The sequence below is a fragment of the Sorex araneus genome, chromosome 1 (assembly GCF_027595985.1).
Source record: "Sorex araneus isolate mSorAra2 chromosome 1, mSorAra2.pri, whole genome shotgun sequence".
NCBI lineage: Eukaryota > Metazoa > Chordata > Mammalia > Eulipotyphla > Soricidae > Sorex > Sorex araneus.
This window is the reverse complement of record NC_073302.1, coordinates 349,131,709-349,153,213: the sequence shown is the minus strand read 5'-3', so window position 1 is coordinate 349,153,213 and position 21,505 is coordinate 349,131,709. Positions and strand designations below refer to the sequence as shown.

General features: G+C 41.5%; 1 protein-coding gene across 1 annotated transcript in view; it reads right to left on the bottom strand.

The window, feature by feature from the left end:
* The window catches only part of BMPER (BMP binding endothelial regulator), a 321,842-nt gene that overhangs the window by 81,873 nt on the left and 218,464 nt on the right, over positions 1-21,505 (bottom strand). The window contains exons 12-13 of the mRNA XM_004606953.2: positions 12,563-12,892; positions 5,728-6,064 (exon numbers count right to left, since the gene is read on the bottom strand). Of these exons, the coding sequence (XP_004607010.2) occupies positions 5,728-6,064; positions 12,563-12,892 (667 nt within the window). The remainder of the gene's footprint in view (positions 1-5,727; positions 6,065-12,562; positions 12,893-21,505) is intronic.

Sequence of the window (21,505 nt, the reverse complement as noted above, 5' to 3'; positions counted from 1 at the left end):
TACACTGGCATGAGACAGGGACGAGTGGAGACGTTACTGGTGCTCACTTGAGCAAATCAAAGAACAATGGGATGACAGTGATACAGTGATATAATGATACATCCCATGTGATTTAGGACTTAGATGTAGTGACAATGTGAGAGAAGTCATTGAATGATATAAACAGAAATGTCCGAGCATATTCTTCACTGAAGCAAGGGAAAAGTAACTTGAATTTACTTATAGGATAATAGCTTCCTATGCTTTTCTTATAACACACAGAGCCAATTCTTCTTACACGAATATTTCCTCATTCCTTATAATAAGTGACTAGTTTTATTTTTAGGAAAATAAGAAGTGGGTCATGCACACAGCCTGTGATGTTTGCTGGAAGGACGCGTTGGCACGTCCAGGGTCTCTCTAACACAACCTCCTGTCCACCTTGGCGGGAAGGACACAAATCTGTGAATCCTCTGGCATCCCTTCAATTCTTTACAGCTGTAAAAACCACTGCATGGAAAGAAGTGAACATTTCCTAGACAGGAAATCCCCAGACACTACCCCTAGCAGAACAAGCAAAGAGTTTTCACTTCAGTGAATTATACCCCATTAAAGGGAGTAGAGAGAGGAACAGAGCTGAGCTGATGGTGGTCTCTAAATTACTGGCCTTCGCTGTAGTCCACACTCATCTTTCTGCCGCCTCTGAAATGTGGGCCTGCCCCCAATTAGGAATCCTACTTTGCTGGCAGGTACACTTGCAACTGCTTCATCCAAGATTATGTCTGAATTAGGGAAAGAGCTCACAGGCCCCAGGCTGAAGAGAACATCCCTTCCCTAGAGCCCCTAGCTGCCTGGAGCAGGCCCCTCCGCCCCACCTGTCACAAATGGAGAACAGGATGGATTTGGGCTGCTAAGGTTAGTAAGGACACCTTTGGGAGTCGGGGCGGTGGGGGGGGGGGGGCGGTGCGCGGCTTCGGGGATTGGGGGAGAGTGGTCAGGGACAAGGGGTGGGGTGCTGTCTGTTCTCATATTTCTGAACTGGCATTCAAGACACAAATGGAGATCAGGAAGGTGACAATAAAAAAAGGAAAAGAGAACTGAATCCTTTTCCCTCCTTTTCCCCTTCAGTCGGGCCTGTCTGAACCAAATTATGGTGCATAATTTCACATTAACTTTTTCACATTATACTACCTCTGAGCTACTGGGAATTTCCCCATAACGTGCCAACAAAAGATAAATGCAAACAGTATTTAAAGGGATTATCTAATTTAAAGACCATTCAATTAGCAGCTCTAGGGATTAAGACATTTTATCACAGCCATTAAAATTTTTATGAGCTTCATTATTATTAAATTATTTTGTTCCCAAATATAATCAATTAGTTCATTAAAGCAAATTATGTTGATCAAAAAGATTTTTATAAATTATTAAGTCAAATATTTCTACATGTTATGCCAAATAAGGTCATGATAAATGGAGTTAATTTATGGGAAAAATTCAGCAAAGCTGAAAAATTTCACCAAAGAGTAAAAAAAAATGCATTAGTCTTGGCTAATATGTCATTTACATTTTTTAGGTATTTTTTAAATGAACAGTTTACTACTTTAAAAAAATTAAACACAGCAAAGAACCAAAATAAAATAAGAATACAAATCTTGGAGAGCTCACAAGTAATTCTGAGAAATTAGAATTGTAGTTTTGACTTTGTGTAGGAAAAGCTATCTTATATTTATAATTAAATCTGCACTGTGGAATTTTTCATGTAATTCAAAGATGAAAAGGAGAAAACATGTCTACAGAAATATCTTCTTTCCTCCTTCCTTCTCTATGTCACAAATATAGCAGTCCTTGGGAAATTGCATGTGTATGGTATGAACCTTTTATTCTTGGTCCTTAAAGGAAAATACAGATACTGATTTGAAGGATGGGAGGAAAATGAAAGGAGCCAAATTCTATGTGACCTTTAATTATTTCAAAGAAAGGTCTTTTCTTCTCATGGAAAATATTACCACTATGGTCTCGTCTACGTCTGGGGATTCATTTTTAGAAATTCCACCAACGCTATAAAGTTTACAGACAAAATTTGACTTGTGTAAATCGCTTGATTCTTCTTTTCATTCACTCTTAAAAACCACACAATGAACATAATATCATTTTCTATAAGGCAAACCAAAATTGTCAAGGATAGCAACGTAATTTTCAGTTCTAGCACATCACCCAGTGTCAGAAAACAGAAGGGTTTGTTCTTATGTGGTTCCATGCTTTCATCAGTGAGATTCAGGAGAAGATAGTGGCATGCAGAAAGATGTTATGTTGCATGTGCCAATCTATGGGGCATTGCCTATCCACTGCTGACCTAGGGAAAAACTACCACCGGGGTGTGACTTCCCTATCAATGCTGTCGGTAAAGAAGCATGCTCAACTTGCCAAGAGAGTCACTCAGCTAGAAAGTAACATGTTGGTGTTAGATCAGCTTGGCATCACCCAACTCATCCTCTGGCCCTTACCTTCCCAGGAATCTGAAGGTTTGATCCTCCCCATAAATATCCAGGAGTAGAATTCCTTTCAAGTGTTGACTTAATGTATTTTCTTTCTGTACACGTAAGCTCAGAAGAAAGAGTAAACCTGGGAACTATTCAAGACTGGGCACTTCCACTTGAGTATATGAAAATGGACACAGCTGGTGATTGAGATCATCCATGGGGAGTGTGACAGAGAAGAATTTAGCCCTGCCCCTCCCGGGTTACTGTTCCCCCCACCATATAGAGACAGCCATACTTCCTCCACATTCTGTCCTCCAAACCTCAATGCTTAAGAGCATTCTAGAATCCCCAAATGGGACAGCAGTAATTCCCGGGAGAGAGCAGCTTTCCAGAGATCCCTCCGGGCCCCTACAGAGCCAATTCCACTAGGGCACCTCAGATGGGGCAGGTGAGCCCTCTCCACCAACCCTAGATGAAACCCCAGCCACCATGAGCCAGATGCAAATCCCAGGTCTGCTGGTTCCAGGATTAAGACTCCAGGCCTCACGGCAGCAGCAAAGACACACTGTCCCTCCCTGTCTCCCCACCCTGCGCGGGGTCCTGGCTATCCCTGGGAGCCATCTCAGCGCATCAACAACCTTGACCCAGAGACTCCCAAATGAATCTCAAATGGATTAGCTCTCTACAGAGATCTCTCTGGACCCCAATCATTTACAATTTTAGAATTCCAGAAGCACACGGCCACATTCACAGCCATGTGACCTCTCACAATATTCATAATAATCAATAGAAAATAAATTATCTAGCATCTGCCCCTGGCAGGCAGGCTCGAATGGTGGTGGGAAAATTCAAGCAAACCAGAATGCCCTAGAGTAGAGAGAGATTATGGGGAAAACTGTCTGCCATAGAGGCAAGGGAAGGACTGGGAAGGGGGAGGATACTGGGGACATTGGTGGTGGAATATGTGCACTGGTGGAGGGATGGGTGTTCAATCATTGTAGAACTGAAAGTAAACATGAAAGCTTTGTAAGTGTACTCACAGTGATTAATAAAAAAAATCCCGAAATTGTACATCGAACCCCATACACAAACAATTGGGGACCAATCCCTCCATTGTGCTGTGACGACCTCAAAGGGCATACGGTGAACATCTGCCTGGCCACCTAACAATTTAGAATCCCTGTTCATGACAGTCATTTCTTGTGCCTTCTGCCAAGGCACTCTTGCTTGTGGTCCAGGGATCATAATACAAAATAAATCACCAAAGGGAAAAGGAATAGAAGAAATTTGCAAAATAGGACAAATTTCTGCAGGTCGGCTTGCCAATCTTTGTTTTCACATTCCTGCAAGATGGGATGAAAACCAGAGGTGGAGGCTTCTGTGTCTGTTGGAGAAGTATCGTTTTTCCACTCTGTTTTAGGCAAAGAACCCAATTCTAATGTGTAACTGTGTTAGGAGTTCTTCCAAAAGTGGGCTTATGCTTGTTCAGGATTTTGTTAAAAGAAGAAATGTAGTGTCTGCATTTCCAGAGCACTGGTGGTGGGCACTGGGTCGAGCAGGTGCATGTACTCACAATGTCACTGCATCTGAAGGACAACTTTCAAAGGTGTGTCCTTTCATCATCACTTGTCCTTTCATCACCCCCCCTTCACAGATAGACAAGTAGGGTATATAGAACTCTGATGATTATTCCAGAGTGTATGCCAGAACTGGATTTCTAATCCCAAAAGACCACAAAGCTCTTGATTGTTATGCCCCGATGCTTCCTATCAGACCTTGAAGTGATAGGCACTTAGATTACAAAGAAAAGCTGCTTTGTCCAGATACCTAGCTCAGTCTAAAGTCTTACATTAAGATGCTTTAATATCAGTAGACAAGGGGTTGGGTCAATGTGGCTGGGTCAGGGGGCACAGGGAAGGGAGGAATGAAACACAGAGAATTCAAATAGTAACCAAAAGAAAATGGCTTAAAAGAGTTAAATGTATGACTTGGAGCCAAATAGTTGGCAGATGCAGCCAGGTTCAGGGATTTGTGATGACAGAGACCATCCTTTTTCCATCCCACTTTGAGCTGTCTTTATAGAACTTTATCTTTTATGTCCAAAGATCAAATTAAAAAAATCACATTTAATGAGAACTAGGGAAAATAGACTGGTGGCAATTAAAGAGTAAAAATAACTTCTCTGTGGCTTCAGACCACAGGAGACTGCTCATTTTAAGAGGCATGGGCAAATCACTTAAACAAGGCTTTTGAGACTGTGTGCATCTCATGCTCCCTCCCACACTCAATGGTGGTTAAAGTTATAGACAGTCAGAGCTCTAGGACTCACGGAAATGTGTAGTAAATACAAGCAGAACCAGGGAAACCCACGAACTCACAAACTGAAGCTTGTAGCACGGAAGTCAAGTCCAGGTCTCCTTTTAGCATGGTGGTTTGTATGGAATGGGTTTAGCAAAATTAGAAAACATTATGTGACCCATATCCTTAATGAGAGACTGTCTTTCCTCCATCCTCGAGCTCTTTTTCTATTCTATATAACTCTGGATTCAGAGCTGCTCAAGATTCAAGGAATTCCTCTCACTCTTCCATGTTTTCCTTGTGCTGATATGTTAGGAACAAGATAAGACTGATTGAACTTTCCCTCTAGAACCACTGAGCTCACCCAGATACCCAAAAATAGTCAAACTGGTGTGGGGTCTCCACCTCGATCCAATACTACTCTGTTGAGAACAATTCTTGGGAAGCACTTCCCAATCTTAGAGTCAAGATTAGGCCTAAGTATCAAAGGGATTCGCCAACTTTCTCATAAGCCTACAGGCACAAAAATGATCAGAATTCCTATAGAAATATTACTTAAGGGAACTGGAGCGATAGCACAGTGGGTAGGGAGTTTGCCTTGCAAGCAGCCAACCCACGTTCAATTCCCAGCATCCCATACAGTGGGTAGGGAGTTTGCCTTGCAAGCAGCCAACCCACGTTCAATTCCCAGCATCCCATATGGTCCCCCGAGCACCACCAGAAGTAATTCCTGAGTGCATGAGCCAGAAGTAACCCCCGTGCATCACCAAGTTTGACCCAAAAAGAAAAAAGTTAAAGAAATATTACTTAAACTTTCCACATTTGGAACATAGCATGGAACTGACTCAAGATGAGATCAGTCCCTGAAGGACCTTGCTTCAAATATCATAGTATCTACTCAACTCTGTTCCAAGGTCAAGTCCATCAGTCCATAACCCAAACCCATATTTCAGAACACCAAGCTTACCGGTAGAAAGTTGCATAGTCCACCGTTGAATGACATGTCTGAAATTCCCAGGATTTGAGTTTCTGACATTCTCGATGGGCGCGGAGCTTTACTTTCACTGTACCCTGACACAATTCAGGCACTGGCTTCCTCTGGAGTCTATTGCAGAACTCATTTGACTCTACCCTCCAGGACTCTGCAAAGTCATCCACATCGAATTTGAAGTTTCCATCTCCACCAATTAAGTCATCACGCTTATGTCCATTGTAGTTGCCACAAAGACCACAGAGTTTGCCCTTGAGATGGGGGGCAGCCATGACTTCTACAAAACTGTCTCCATCCCAAGATATTTCCAAACCTAGAGGAAAAGGGGAACAAATACTCTAAATCCACAAATAATCCCATGTGTACACACACTACTATACATAGTACAGACTAGAACATATGCTAATAATACATTGATATTGTTATTGGATTTTGCCAGATCCTCTTATCTTGTATGTTGTCTGCCAAACTTTGCATAAAATCACGAGTCATGACCAACGGGATAGGACAGGAGCATCACATGGCCTCCTGAACATCACTGGGTACTGTCATGGAGGCCCCCAAAGCATTTAGGGAGATGCTTTGGTGTTCCTGCTTACCATATTCCAAACCTGTAACATTTAATTATTAGCCCAATTGGCCAAATGTCATCAGGAATGGCCTCTACCCTCCTCACCCAATTATATGGACCATTTGCACAGTGAGGCAGAGAGTGACTTATGTGTATATAGCTTGTGTTTATGATGATATCCTTTATACCTTGATAAATGGCTACTCATTGATCATGCCACTCTAAGTTTATTTTTTCTTTTTCCATTAGCAATTGTGTTGCTCCAAATCACACTTTCCCCTATCTAATGACCACTATACTGTGGAAAGAAAATAATGATAATAGTTTTTATTGTACTTTTTTTGTTCATTATCCAAACTTCTCATATTTGTAACAGTGAGAGTATTATAGTGATAAATATTAAGCTACTGAAAACATCCTCTTCAAGGACCACACTCACGCAAATAAAAATGTTTACTTCCTTATTATTTTATAATCATTCCTGAGGTATGACCAATAGCTCAGTAATAAACAACTGTTTACTCAACTGTGGGCTTGTTGTGAAACCCTCTAACCTTTGTACCTCTGGCTCAGCTGGGGCTTCCCTCGCTCATGGGCTTCAGAACTCGGGGAGGCTTTTTTAGTTCTCCTGTGCTAACAGAATTAGCAGGCCTATCTTCGCTGCTGAAATAACTATCTTCTCCCCAGAAGGTGAAAAACATAGATCCCCTTGCTTTCCTGGACTGACCATCAAATATCTCAGAGCATTTGTCCAGCCTAGACAAGCCGCCCCACAGATTTCAGGAATCACTCATGCGGAAACCTGTTGAGAATGGAGTTATTTCTGCCTGGTTTGTTTTTACTTCCTCCATGCTGCTTGGTGGGCCTGGATGCACTGGGGTGACACTTGGTCAACCACAGCAGCAGTGTGGGCTAGGGCCCAGCCAGAGGTGCTGCAGCCTCAGGGGTGTGCATGGCAGCCTCCAGGGAACCGTGAACTAGTTACCAGGGCTGTGACAGCAACACAGAGAACACCCTGACCACAAGTGGATGTGCATTTCTGCCCTGGACCTTCTCTATCTTTGCTGTCACTGTCTCCTAAGAATGACAACCCACAAAGTTTCTTTTGAACAACTGAAAGTCATCTCTCCAAGCATGCTTTTAAATCATACTATCTTGGGGTTTGTTTTTGGTTTTGTTTTTGGATAAAATCTAGTCTTTTGTGTAGCCTGTTGTTCTGGGACCCTGGAAAGAATACCATGTCTCCTTTTGAAATTACTTTGACTTTTTCCCCTTAGAATAAAGGCTAAGCCAGTGAGCAAATGTTCATGACATGATCAGAAGCTGGCAGATAGGTGATGGTAAAAAAAAAAAAAAGGCTAAAAAGAGAAAGAGGGGAAGGATAGGAAGGAAAGGAACTAAAATTGGCCCAAGGAAACATCAGAGTAGCAGAAGATCAATAAGAAATGCCCAGAGTAAGATTCTAAAGCTAATATTCCCTACATCTGGACATGGTCCAAAAGGTGAGAAATTCAGCCAAACAGCGTTCCTGGCACAAGCTACACAGCTGGCACAGAAAAGGGCTGCAGGGGCCGGAGCGATAGCACAGCGGGTAGGGCGTTTGCCTTGCACACGGCTGACCCGGGTTCGATCCCCGGCATCCCATATGGTCCCCCAGGCACTGCCAGGAGTAATTCCTGAGTGCAAAGCCAGGAATAACCCCTGAGCATCGCTGGGTGTGACCCAAAAAGCAAAAAAAAAAAAAAAAAAGAAAGAAAAGGGTTGCAATCTGCACTAAATACTTAGTGGGAGAATAAACCAGGGGCAAAATTTGGTGTCTCAAGAAATAAACAGACCTGTAGAGAAATCACTGTTGGTTAGATTAAAGAACTAGATTCTTTCTTACTTTAAGGCAAACATGACAGTATTATTGGTGGTGAAGAGAAACTGAGTTGAGAAAAGAAAGTTAGAAAAAGAAATGAGAAAGATTCTAAGAGCATCTCTCTTGGAAATAATTTGATGAAGAGAACATCCCAGCAAAGGAGCAGGAGGTGAGAGGAGTAGAACAATTTGGCCTGCCCTCATGTGGGTCTCTGGGCAATGGTGTCAATTCTGACAAATGCAATAACCATATAAAATGAGTGATATTTTTTCTAATGCCATCATCTAACATGGCTTTTGGCACATAGTGTATTCTCAGTAAAAGAATGAACTACCCTGTAAATGGATACATCGAAATCACAAAGTCAAAATAATTGTGAATTTCATGCTAGTTATGACACTGAAACAACAGTCTTTAAGAAAGACAAGCAAACTATAATGTGATTTGTAATACATTCTCTAAGGTATAGAAGAAACCTGACCTTACAAGACTGTAGCCAGGCAGCTGCCCAGCAAGAGAAATGAGGGGAGAAAATCAATTCCATACAAAACTCAAAGTTTCAGAGCACAATTCCAAAGATTTTCCATGTTGCAAAATTTTCCAAACTACAAATCTCTTTCCTAGACAGCAGGAAAATACTATTCTTCTAAATGCCACAGTGTTTGAGATTTACATCCAAAGGAGCTCCAACAAGCATTAATGACAATGATATAATAAATTTGAGCATTTGGGAAACTAAGTTCATGGGAATTCAACTCACAGTGAACAAACCAATCATTTCGTTTTGTTCCCACCCCCCATCCCGAAGTGCCTGGTAATTCATGTATACTTCTGAAGATGAAGACCCTCTGCACATTTAGTAAGATTCTCTCAAAAGTCTAGACATCACATTCATAAAACATGGGCACCAAAGTAAGAGAAAAATTGTTCCTTCAACCTCTTCTCTTCCTCTTTTGTGTTATTGCAACACTAAGAGCATTTTCATGGACCAATACTGGGCTAGTTTCATATTGTGGAGAGATGACTTACTCAATGAAAGATGCCTTTGTCTATTACTATATCATACACACATGTGTTTGCTTATTTTTTAACCCTCTGCATGAGTTAAGTCCATACAAAGTAGATTATAGCAGCGACAGACTAAAAAACTAATAAGCTGTAATTGAAGAAATTGCTCTTCCAAAAGGTATTTTAAATAGGTCTCTTATGAGATGAAACATCCTGGAAGTGTTTGAGAGGTTGTCCTTTCTGCAGCTGGGATGAGTTTCCAAATTCTCTGCATGAAAATTGGGTAGGAAGAACTGGCAGCATCAAGGGCTAAAACCAGCACACATGTCCCGTGTGCAGCAACAAGCAGCAGCCGCATTCCTTCCGCTGTGTGAAGGGCCTTCCAATTTTCCCTTCTCGCCAGTGAATATTTCACCAACTTGTTCTTTGTCCTTCAAATGTGTGACTTGGCTCCAGACCATTTCTTTGTTTTTGTTTTTGTTTGGGGCTGGGGGAAGAGGAAGTTGATTTCTAATGTTGTAGTTGTTTCTGCTTGCATCGATTTGTTTGGGTTTGGGTGATTCTTGTTGCCCACTTGAAAGGGAAAGGTGGTGCAAAATCTGGCGTCACGCACAGTGACACCTCACTGAGGCCAAGTTCTTCTGATCAAAAAAAGAATGTGTGGATGAGTGAATGTGTGAGCATGTGAGCCTTTGTATGTGAGAGTATGTAAATGTGTATTGTGCGTTAGTATGTATGAGTGTGCGCATGAGTATATGTGTATGTGCATGTGTGTGAGCATATGTATGCATGTGTGAAGTATGTGCATGATGTGTGTATTAGTATGTATAAGAACATGAGAGTGTGTATATGTGAGTACACGTGAATAAGTATGTGTTAGCTGTGTGAGTTTGAATATGTCAGTTTGTGTGAATGAGTGTGTGTTACTATGTGTGATTGTGTGCATGTATTAATGAATGAGTATTTTAGTGTATGTGTATCATATTCAGAATTTTATCAAAAAAGAAATTAAAATTCCCATTCTTAATGCTTATTCTTTCAAGTGGATTTGACTCACATCTTTCAGGTTGAGACAAGTGAGGAATATTCTTAAACTATTTTCTAAGTGCAAAGTGTTGGGATATTGGGGTGGGCACTGCTGCCTCAAGTTCCAACCTTTGCTATGTGGCCTCTGTTCTACTCACTTGTTAAGAGGCTAGTAACTACCACCTCCCTCCACCCAAGCTATGTGTGGCCACCTGCATTTCTCTGCCCACAATGTTGTCATGAACCCCAGAGGCCAGGCCAGCTGCAGGATTGAGTTAAGCTGTTCATTGGTAGAAAAGTACTCTGTGATCATATGGGTTTATGAAACAGGAAAAAAAAACCCTTCTGAGGAGCACTCAAAGATACACTGTGATATTTTAAATAGACAATCAATAGGCAATAAAAATATATCCTGAGGGTTATTACATACTGAGATTGGTAAGTAGAAAACACTATTGTCTGAAAATGGAGTTGTTCCATTCAAAGGATAATCTCAAAGCAAGTTTAGTGCCCAGAGGAATACAGTTCTTCAGTATGAAGCAGTAGGCTTGTACGCTTCACAGGCTGTAGAAAATTGTTTAGCTGGTATGAAGCACACCACATAATTTACTTGCATTGTGGTAAGAGAGATGGAAAAATAAAAGACATTGTAAAATGTAGTTCAAGGCCAATAAGAGTTAACTCCACTAATCTAATTATCATATTTATGATATATTATTATTTTCTTAGCAGCTTCATTGCTTTGTTCATTTTTACAATGTGAACCCATACCAAAAGTACACTCATTCCATAAGGTATTGTCAGCTGTGAGCAGAATAGTACAGAACCCCCTAGACTGTTAGCCATCTTTGAGAATCCAAGATCTTTGAGAATTGGACTGTGGTTGACTAATAATTTCCATATCAGTAGACTCCATTGTGTTCCACTGACTTGCAAGCATATAGACAAGATGCTTCTAATTAGTTCAGTACAATAACGGGTCGTCGTGCACACATTTTATAGTGAGGCACAAACAACTGCTCCTTTTCAGGAGCCCATCAAGACCTCTCCATGTGGATAGAGACATACCATCAGGACCAAACAACAGGTGACAGCATTTTCTAAGCAGGACATAGCCTTCTAAAGTCTCTGAACAGATTCAACATCTGCTCCTTGCACTGTGAAGATGAAAATCTCCCCCTCTGCCAGAAAGCTCCAACCCATTAATATTTAATATTCCCTCGCTGAAGCCATGTGACTCTCTAAGAAAAAGCACTCAGGCTTCTCCTTGGCCTCCTGCCTTGTTTAGCTAAGCTGGTATTCTGTAGAATCAAATCAATTGATCACATAGGGTTTGTTACAAATGGAAATGATTAACAGGGCTCTTTCTGAAGGTACAATAGGGAAGAATGTCTATAGTCCCTCAAAAGCGCCTGTTCTACCAAGTGCTTCTCTTTTAGATTTGTACTAAGAAAAGACTTGGACCCTTTTGCTGCTATTACATTACTAAATTCTCATCAATGCAAACAGAATACACTGATTTCAAGTATCATGTATCTATAGCCAATCAACAAACAAGATGTCTTAACCAAAGGCAGTGTGGGAGGAATTGGATATGATAAAATAAGTTGCACAAACAAACTGAATTCATTTTGGAGGGCTAACAAGCTAATAACAGTCAATTCATCTTCTTAAATTCCTCTCTTCCAAAACACCACACAGACAAGAATTTGTGCCTCATTGTTTCTGTTAGGGTAGGCTGCTGGCAATCAGAGTTTGAGGGGAAGTATCTGCCCTCTGGTGGAAATAGAGAGTCCATAGGGCCCTGGGTGAGGTGGGCAAAGTGCCTTCAGAGCACGCGTATTGAGTCTCCAGTGGGGCTGGTAATTCTAGCATCATCTCAGCACGAATTATGGCAGTCAATTAACAGACAGGATGACTGCTCACATGCTCTGCTTTTTTACCCCCATATATAGCCTGCTCCTTTGGAAGGATCCCCGATTTCTTAGACAGATGCTAGCAAGGAAAAACTCTGTCCAGATGCAAAACAGCACTTTATTGGCTGAACAGGGAGAGATGCTGGTAACTCCAAAATGGACCTCAGTTGACTAAAATAGCAGCAAAACTTGAGAAAGGGGTTATTTGGAGCCCACAACCACTCTTTCTTGGCAGCAAGCTGGAGAGGCACTGGCTGTGGGTGGATCCCCTGCCGGGGTGGTGACTGGCGTGGAGAGTGCACATGTCTCCAGTTATCTGGGGCAGTCTGACGCCTCCTCTCAAAGTCTGCATGAATGGGGGGCCCCAGGTTGACTTCAGGTGGGAGGGAAGAAAGAGGGCCCCCCAGAGCCCCACTTCTAGCTGCCTACCTGCTTTGGTGGTCACCTTCAAGAGGTAGCCATCCAGATCCACGTGGAAATGTGGAGCCCGGCAGGGCAGTGCCACCCGGGAGCCATTCCAGCGCACGGTGAGGTGCTGCTGGAGGCTGAGGGTGCTGGCACCCAGCACCAGCTCCACTGACTTGGTCCAGGAGAAAGAGCGGGTCCTGCGTGCGTCGTTCTTCACCAGTACCTGGAAGGGTGAGGCAGGGGAGGAGCAGTCTTTCGTCAACACGTACTGACATGTCCCCTGAAAGTTAAACGTGCGGCCATCAAAAGTGTTGTAGTGAGGGTCTCCAAACACTGTGCAAACGCCGGGCTCTGTGGATGATGAGAGACAAAACAGGGTCAGGCATAGAGGGGAAAAGGCAAAAAAATATCAGGAAACATCTACCTGCTAGGCACCTGCGGGGGGTTGGGGGGAGGGCAGGTGCACTCAGCAGGGCGACTTGGAAAGGCCCACTGGGCTGTCTAAAATGTTTGGGCCAGACCTCAAAGGCCAGGTAATACTGGTGGTGGCTTGACCCTTCAAAGTCACTGGGAGCGTTTCTGAGTTCTTGCTTTTCAGGCCACCAGGACATGCAGGGAATGGGGAAATTTAAGATCGTTTTGTCAGTGGAACTGACCTAACTTCATAATGTATGTAACACAGAAAAAACTAAATAGAAGGGAAATCATACACATGTCAATCTGTACCACATGAATATTATGGTTATTTTATGAGAACAAAAATTTGTTAGAACACTATGAATAAGCATAGTATTCTAAATATCACCCAAGGTCTAATGTGTTTACTAAGAAAATTAAATGGAATTACCAAAAGGATACAGCTAAAACAAAAGTCCTGGTAATATTAATAGCTTCTCTGGGTTATATAGAAGTGGTTAAAAATTGAACAATCTTAATCACTTGACAGATTTAAGAAATTCTTGTGAATTCATTATTTCAAAATACTTTTCACCTGAAAACTTATGAGACCCCAGTAAAGTTATACACTTTGAGGCATTTCAAGGATTCTTCTTTAATTTTAAACTTTTCTATTGAATCACTGAGATAGACCATTACAAAGCTGTTCATGGTTGGATTTCAGTCATACAACATTCCAACACCCATCGCTCCACCAGTGTACATTTCCCAGCACCAGTGTTCCCAGGTTCCCTGCCATCACCCTCCCACCCTCCACCCCCTGCCTGTCTCTATGGCAGGCACTTTTCTTCTTTCTCTCTCTGTTCGCAGACACACAGGAGATTACCGAGTCTAGAGCCCACAGTGATAATTTACCCCTAAACCAAGCACAAGCCAAGACTTCTGCTTATGTTCTGACAACGGCATTCACTGACTATGAGCAAAACCAGTTGCAGCTAGCCTGTAGAGGGGCAACTCCACACAACCACACATAGGAAGCGACACTCTGCCTGTGTGCTGATCAAGGAGACATCGAGAGAAAATGCATATTTACACTGTCTCTAATATTAAGCAAATAGCTAAGCACTTAGTAGTGAATCCATAAAATAGACTTTATCTAGACCAGAAAACTCACAGAATTGAGTTCATGCTTTGTATGTGTGAGGCCAGAATTCAATCCCTGGCACCACATGGTGCCTGAGTTTTGAGCCAAGAATCACCCCTTAAGGACTGCTGAGCGTGGCCAAACAAACAGATAAATTAATTAAATACTATCTGCACATTAAAAAAGCCATTAATATCTTAATAAAAGTCTGTTAATAATGCTAATGATTAAGACAATGCTTACTACATGCTAAGTGTCATAAAGAAGCAAACTCAATCTAGAGAGTAATCTTGACCGTGTCAAAAGTAAAAGTACAAACACATACACTAAATTTGTAAACTGTGCCTATTTCCTGGGGCAGAAACACGAGTGATTCTTTTTATTTCTTTTTTTTCTGTCTCTCCTTTTGTTGTTATGTTTTTCAGTGTCAGAATGTGGGTACTTGTAGATAAGGCCAATTATGTGACAAAGCAAATCCATAAAGCAGCAACAAAAAAATCCTGCAGCCTAGCTTGGCCACCAGGGAGTGAGAGCTTACTCATAGCTGGGCTGCAAGTGATGAGGGACATCCAGAGAGACTGGGCAAGGGAAACGATGTGTGAAGAGGGCTGTCAGGAAAAATATTTTTCAAGAGGCCCTAATTTGTGGACGAGAAGGATTGTGGAGATCAAGATGATTTTTCTGTGCAACAGCAGTAAGAAAGAGGCCAACAAACTTTCATGACTAGGAAAATGCCTGAGAATTATGGGTTGCATTTGGGGACATTTGTATCCTGAGCTAAAACAATCTTGAGACCTTGGCCCTTTTCCCTGGCACCCAAGGTCCTGGTGGCAGAACCGCAGGAGCTGTGAGCATGTGCATGAGAGACTGTCTGAGAGGGAGAAACTGGGGTTATAAAACCCTGCCTAGCTGAACAACAAAATGACTAAAGAAACACTTAGGGGACAAAAGTGGAACATTGTATCCTCATAAAAGTTTCTTCCCCAGACCTGGTGAAACATGCTGCCTGGATCCAAGAGGCCCAGATGTCCAGCCACACTTCTGGAACACTAAGGTTAGAGCTACATAAATAGACCAGTCTGTACCTTATCTTGCCTGACTGTGTGTAAAGCCAAGGGCCCAGGGAAAATGCTAATGTATCTTTGGTGAAACATTTTTTCATAACTCTTTGGCCAATTTGCCAGATGTCATTTCCACTGGATTTCTTTAGAGAGTACGTATACACTGTATGGGGGTGGAGGGGAAGGAGAAAGCTAGAAACCCAACTACCAGGATTGTTTTATTTCTCTCTGAGGTCATGGAATTATGTATAACATTTATTTCCCTCCTTCTTGTTTGTGTGTATGTACATTATTGCGTACATTTAATTATTTACAATGGTTCTGTGTGTGTTTGGAAAAATATTATTTGTTTAAAATATGAAAAACATTGTATTAAAACATGCTCCTTGATGTTTTATGCTTTAACAGGATTTTTATGACAACTGAGTGAATCAGGTTGCTTCGAAAACCCCAATTCCACTACTTTTCTCTTCACCTTTTCAGGTGCACTGATTTCTGCTATGGTGTATTTATTTTAAGAAAATTCCCTTCTCTGAGAGCAGCGACTATTTTTAAAGATCAATCAAAGGAAATTAAATGATACTATATTGTTAATAAAAAATTAGAGAATTTGAAGAGATTCTAACTACCTTCTTCCCTGAAACCCAACAAAGTTAGAGAGAAAAGCATAAGGAAGAGGGAAAAATCCCGACTATTCCTGATTCTGCCGTCAAGAAATAATACAACCCACAACAACCAAATTTTTAAATGTGCCTGTCAAGATGGCAGGCTGTAAAGCGGGTCAGAGAAGGGAACTTGGGAACACAGGTGGAGGGAAGTCGACACTGGTGATGGGATTGGTGCTAGAACATTAAATGTTTAAAACTTAACTATCAATAACTTTCTAAATTATGTTTTAATAAATTTTTGTAATTTAAAAGAAATTAAATATAATTTGGGCTCTGTGCATATTAATATAAAGATTAGCCTGACACAAAAATAAGAGATTAGAATGTACATAAAAATTGATTCATTTCCACTTAATATCTCATGACTTTTACTTTTATTAAAACTACCTTGAACATATACAAGGTTCCTTTTCTCCTTCATCCAATACACTGCAAAGTGAAATGCCCTTCCTTGCACCACTCTATCACACTGATGGAAACATTTGCAGAGGCCCCTTTAACATGAGGAAACTGTGTAGAGAGATGGCTTCCCACGTGTCTCGACACAGGGATGTGTGCCTTGTGGGGATCCTATATCACCAGATCATCCAGAAGATCCTAGGTATCTCAGGGAGGTTGGAACCTTAGCAACATTATCACACTCAGGTCGGGGGATGGTAAAATTTGTACTCAGAAGCATAGACTTTCTGCAGTTGGTGTAAGCTGCTCATTATGATACTGACATAAATAGCTTGTGATTCATCAGGACATGAACTTCTCCCCACTGGGGGTCCTGGCCACCCTCGAGGTAAAACAGAGATCTGATGACTCTGGTTACCTGACCAATATATATTCCACCAAGTGGCACCTGTGTATCTGTGAGATTTTACATTGTTGACTTCTGAAAGTCAAGAATTTACCCTAATTGCCTATTTGACTATTAGGAAAAAGAAGGAGGAAGTCTCTTTCCACCAATCTATTATCCATTAGATTATAAATATTATAAGACTTATAAAATCTGTATGCTAGGTTCAATATGAAAATTGTTTAAAACTATTTTGAGAGACTGGAGAAACAGTAGAGTGGGAATGGCACTTGTCTTCCACAAGGATGGCTCAAATTCAATGATGGTCCACCAAGTCCCATCAGGAATAAGCCGGATGTGGCCCCAAAACCAAAACCTAAAAGAATTTCGAGTAGGGTCACTAAGGAGTACATGAATCTAAAATCTAATTCCAAAAAGGCCATGGCTGACACTGGAGACCTCCCCAGTGAAGACCGGGCCTCCCTGTCTCCCTCCCTCCCTCCTGCAGTAGACTCTTCTGCCCCACACTTCACAGCACTCCAGTCCTTCAGGTCCTGGCTCTCTGCCCAACTCCCCACTGCAACGTCCCTTGTGCCTTAGCCAAGGTCACTTCTCTCTCCTCTAAGTCCCCAAAGTGGAACTGATCACAGAACTCAGACATTCTGAGTCAGTCTTCATTTCAAACACAGCATTCCACAGTCACACTGCTTTCCAGTTTGGGAATTTAAACTATGGTCACCAAACCCACAACTTGAATATGATAAATCAGTTTCCACTCTATTCATAGCTTCAATGAATCCTTAGTTGAAACCAGAACTGGAACACCTCATATGTAAATTGTGTGTCCTTCTCAGAACCCGCCCTTGGGTGGTGCTTCTAATCAAAGCACAACAGATGTTGCTACAAGGGCCCTTCTTACTGTCCCAGGAGAGTGAATAGTCTTGGAGTAGGCATGTGGAGAACTCAACCCACTTCTTAGTGGCTCAGGAGAGTGAATAGTCTCAGCAGTAGGCGTGTGGAGGATTCAACCCACTGCTATTGCTGGTTCTGAAGTCAAGAAGTGTGGGCAGCCTCTGGAAGTTACACTTGATTAAAAACAAAAATGACAACAAACCCAGTCTCCCTCTGAGTACCCAGAAGGAACAGAGCCTTGCCAATATCTTGGCCTGCTCTTTCAGACCCATCTCAGACTTCTGATCTCCAGCACTGAAAAGATAACAAATATGTGTTGTTTGCCGTCAATACATGAAAGTAATTTTTAAGACATCAGTAGAAAATTAATTCAATTATCAATAGTCAGGGTGTGGAATCAAAAATGATAGTTATGGCAAACAACAGAGCAGATGCCTTCCATAGGTTGATTATCTCCCCGAATTCTCATTATGTCTCTGCACATTGTTATCAAACTTCTTAGCTATAGCTTTAGGGATGTCACCATGTTACCTATGTACACTCAGCCAACAGCAGTGATAACAATGCCCAACTTAGCCTTCAAAGTACTAAAGCCAGCACCTTCCTTGACATAACCTCTGACTCCTGCTACACAACATCTTTCTTTTTTTGCCTTTTTGTTGGGGTGGAGGGGTCACACCCAGCAATGCTCAGGGATTACTCCTGGCTCTGCAATCAGGAATCACTCCTGGCAGTGCTCAGGGGACCATGTGGGATGCTGGGAATTGAACCCGGGTTGGCCGTGTGCAAGACAAATGCCCTACCCATTGTGCTATTGCTCCAGCTCCCTACACAACATCTTGGTGGTTACTGTCAACTAGGTAGAGGTCCCGGAGCCCTTTAGGATCTAAGAACATGTGAAGAAACTCTTTCCTCCCCAGAGCATGTGACTGTGTCCACTCAAATGTCTTAGGGAACTTATCCTACAACTGATCAATGAGCCTTGAAGAGTCCAGAGACTCCAAATGGAGGTGGATTCTGAGCTTCAGCAAATGGTGCTCTCAATTATGTTTCTATTTCATGCCCCAACTGCATTAGAAATCCCCGTGGCCAGAGTCTGTACCCACTTTTTATTTGTGTGTTTCAGCTATATTCAAAGAAAGATGTTGGAAAGCGACCAGCTGTTAATACAAATATATTCAAGAAGATATATTTTTGTTGCTCCCACCATCCATCTTCTGACATTGAACTGTCTGATTTTTAAAAACTAGAGGTTGCTGGGGCAGCGAAATAAAATTAAGTCTGGCCCTGCATACCACCAGCTCAAATTCAATTCCCCCAGGAGCACCAGGAGTGACACTTTCACCCCACCCCAAGCTCAGGAATATACCAGAGCACTACTGGATGTGGCTTTCTACCCCAAAAATAAATAAAATAATCTCAAAGTTGCTATTTAACAATCAAGACAGCTATACATATGAGCTGAAGGAAATGGTTTCCCAACTTCTAGCAAACATTAAGTTTATTACTTGGAAGAGAGTTCTGGTTGTATATCCTAGCCCTGTTGCTCACTGACTAAAGTTACCCACACATCCTCAACTTTGTTCTATATAATATGAATCTGAGGACAACTGCCTTGCAATGTTCTTATGAAGACAAAAATAATTGTAAAAATAATGAATAATAGAAAATCAGAAGGTAGTCATGATTAGATTTACTGTTACAGATGTTATGAAAAGCTCACAAATAGATACCCGATTCAGATTGCTGGCTGTAATAGAACCAATTAAGACTATAACAACTCATATAAAACATAGATTTGCTGAAAATACCATGTATGTTGTGTTTATATATAAGCAAATAATTATAAGAATTATAAGCAAAAAAAATAAGGCTCTAATGGAGTAAGCTTTGTGGGTCAGAAAAAGAATGTTAATATAATCATAGCATCAGAAATAAGGCAGTTTGCACCAGAAGAACTAGAAGCTGCTCTGACCAGAGAGGGGAGTTGCTTGAGGAGATGTGAGACACCCAAGTTGTCTAAATAAATTGGCCTGAGATTTATTGCCAGTCTGAGAAGTTTAAATGTATTCCAAAGAACCAACATTTCATTTACTAACGTTTCCTATGAGACATCAATCCTGCCTGTTGCTCTGCCAAAATAAGTAGAAAATTTTAAAAAAGAGTTCTGCAGCTCAAATGGGTTCAGAAGACACTCTATACTCCATCACAGTTCTGGAAGTTTACCCTGCACATTGGCATAGAAAAGGCTCCGAAAATTCTGTAGTAAGGAAACATGCATAAGTTTATTTGACCCAGCATTTCCCTAACGTATTTAATCATAGTCTTGTTTTAAAGATATAACTCATTACTATCCCCTGGCACTAGTATTTTATAAAACAAATGCTGGGAAACTGTGCAAGAGACGAGTGAAAGAAACTGGGGTAGGTGCCTGAAAAAGCCAAGTTGGCTTCTGATTGCAGTGTGCAGAAAGGACTGAAGAGACAGGTTAGTTGCAGGCTATAGGATGAGGGTCGGCTGTCCTGGGAATGCAAAGGAAATTATTTATTAGAAAAACAATACAAAGAGACAATCAACCAGACTTGATGATTGAGTAGCAACATGGGAGAGAAATGCCAAAAGTATGAGGAATAACATTAAGACCGAAACCTGTGCAGCTGGATAAGAGAGGCGCCAGAATCCAGTCAGCAGATAGGGGTTGGAAACAGACATCAACCCTCCATCCAATTCCCGACTCAGATAAGTAAGAGAATCAGAGGTACAAATTACTAACAAAATTCAAATGCCTTGCTTTTAAAGAAGAATGTGGTCTCCTCCATCATCCCCCCAAAAAAATTAGAAGCAGAGATCTACCCTATTAGCATCTTGTCCACCCTTGATGTAATTTGTTAAGGACCTTGAAGTTGGGACAAATCTGAACCTAGAAGGAGAATAACTATGGAAGGACACTGTAGAGACAGATGGATATGCTCATTGGATCAAGGGCTAAACTTCACAGGAGTACATGTGTGGGTACCAAACTGAGACAAGAAAGGGCAGAGCAAGGTGGAACAAGGTTTGAATAAGAATATTATCTAAGAAGGAGACACTGATAAGGAGAAAAAGTTACAGCAGGAATACATTTTTAATTTCATATCAAAGGAATGATGCAGGGAAGAAAATGATCCATTCCTCCAAACTCTTAGGTTACACTGTAGCACTATAGCACTGTTATCCAGTTGTTCATTGATTTGCTTGAGCTGGCACCTGTAATGTCTTCATGGTGAGACTTGTTACTGTTTTTGACATATCGAATATGCCATGGGTAGCTTGCCAGGCTCTGCATGTGGGCAGGATACTCTCAGTAGCTTGCCGGGCTCTCCGAGAGGGATGGAGGAATTGAACTAAAAGAACTTAATTCCAGAGTCTGAAGCAGTTAACTGAAATCATAAACATACTTTCTAAAAGATGAGCAAATACAAGCACTTTACAATGTTTGTGAAGTAGAGAGCGGGGAACTTCTTATATACTCGAAGGCAAACCTTCCAAATGCATGCAATTTCACCCAGGGAAGAATAGAAAATAGGATCTAGAAGTCTGGAGTCTCATGAACCAATGAGTTGACTTCACCCAGAAGTTCAGATTTTATTTGCAAAACTGGGGTAACACTGGCTCTGTCTTCATGGTCACTGAGGACATTAAAGAACAGAATAGAACAGAATATACAAAGAGCACTTCATCCCAAATGGCTGGTGTGGGTTTACACTCTGAAAGTTACTATAGATGACAGGCAGAATTGAAGTGCCAGCAGAAATGGCAAAATTTTGTGCTTCCCATTTTGCTCATAGGAGATGTGATCTCCATAGAGAAGTAGATCTGCTTGGCTTTGATGCCTGACTGTGAAATTTATTGTGCAGTGTTTATTACAAAGCTTATATATTTCCATTTCAGAGTTTGGGGTTTATATTTTTTGTTTGGTTACTCAGCTGTACTTCAGGTGTCTCAGTGCTCAAAGGGTTG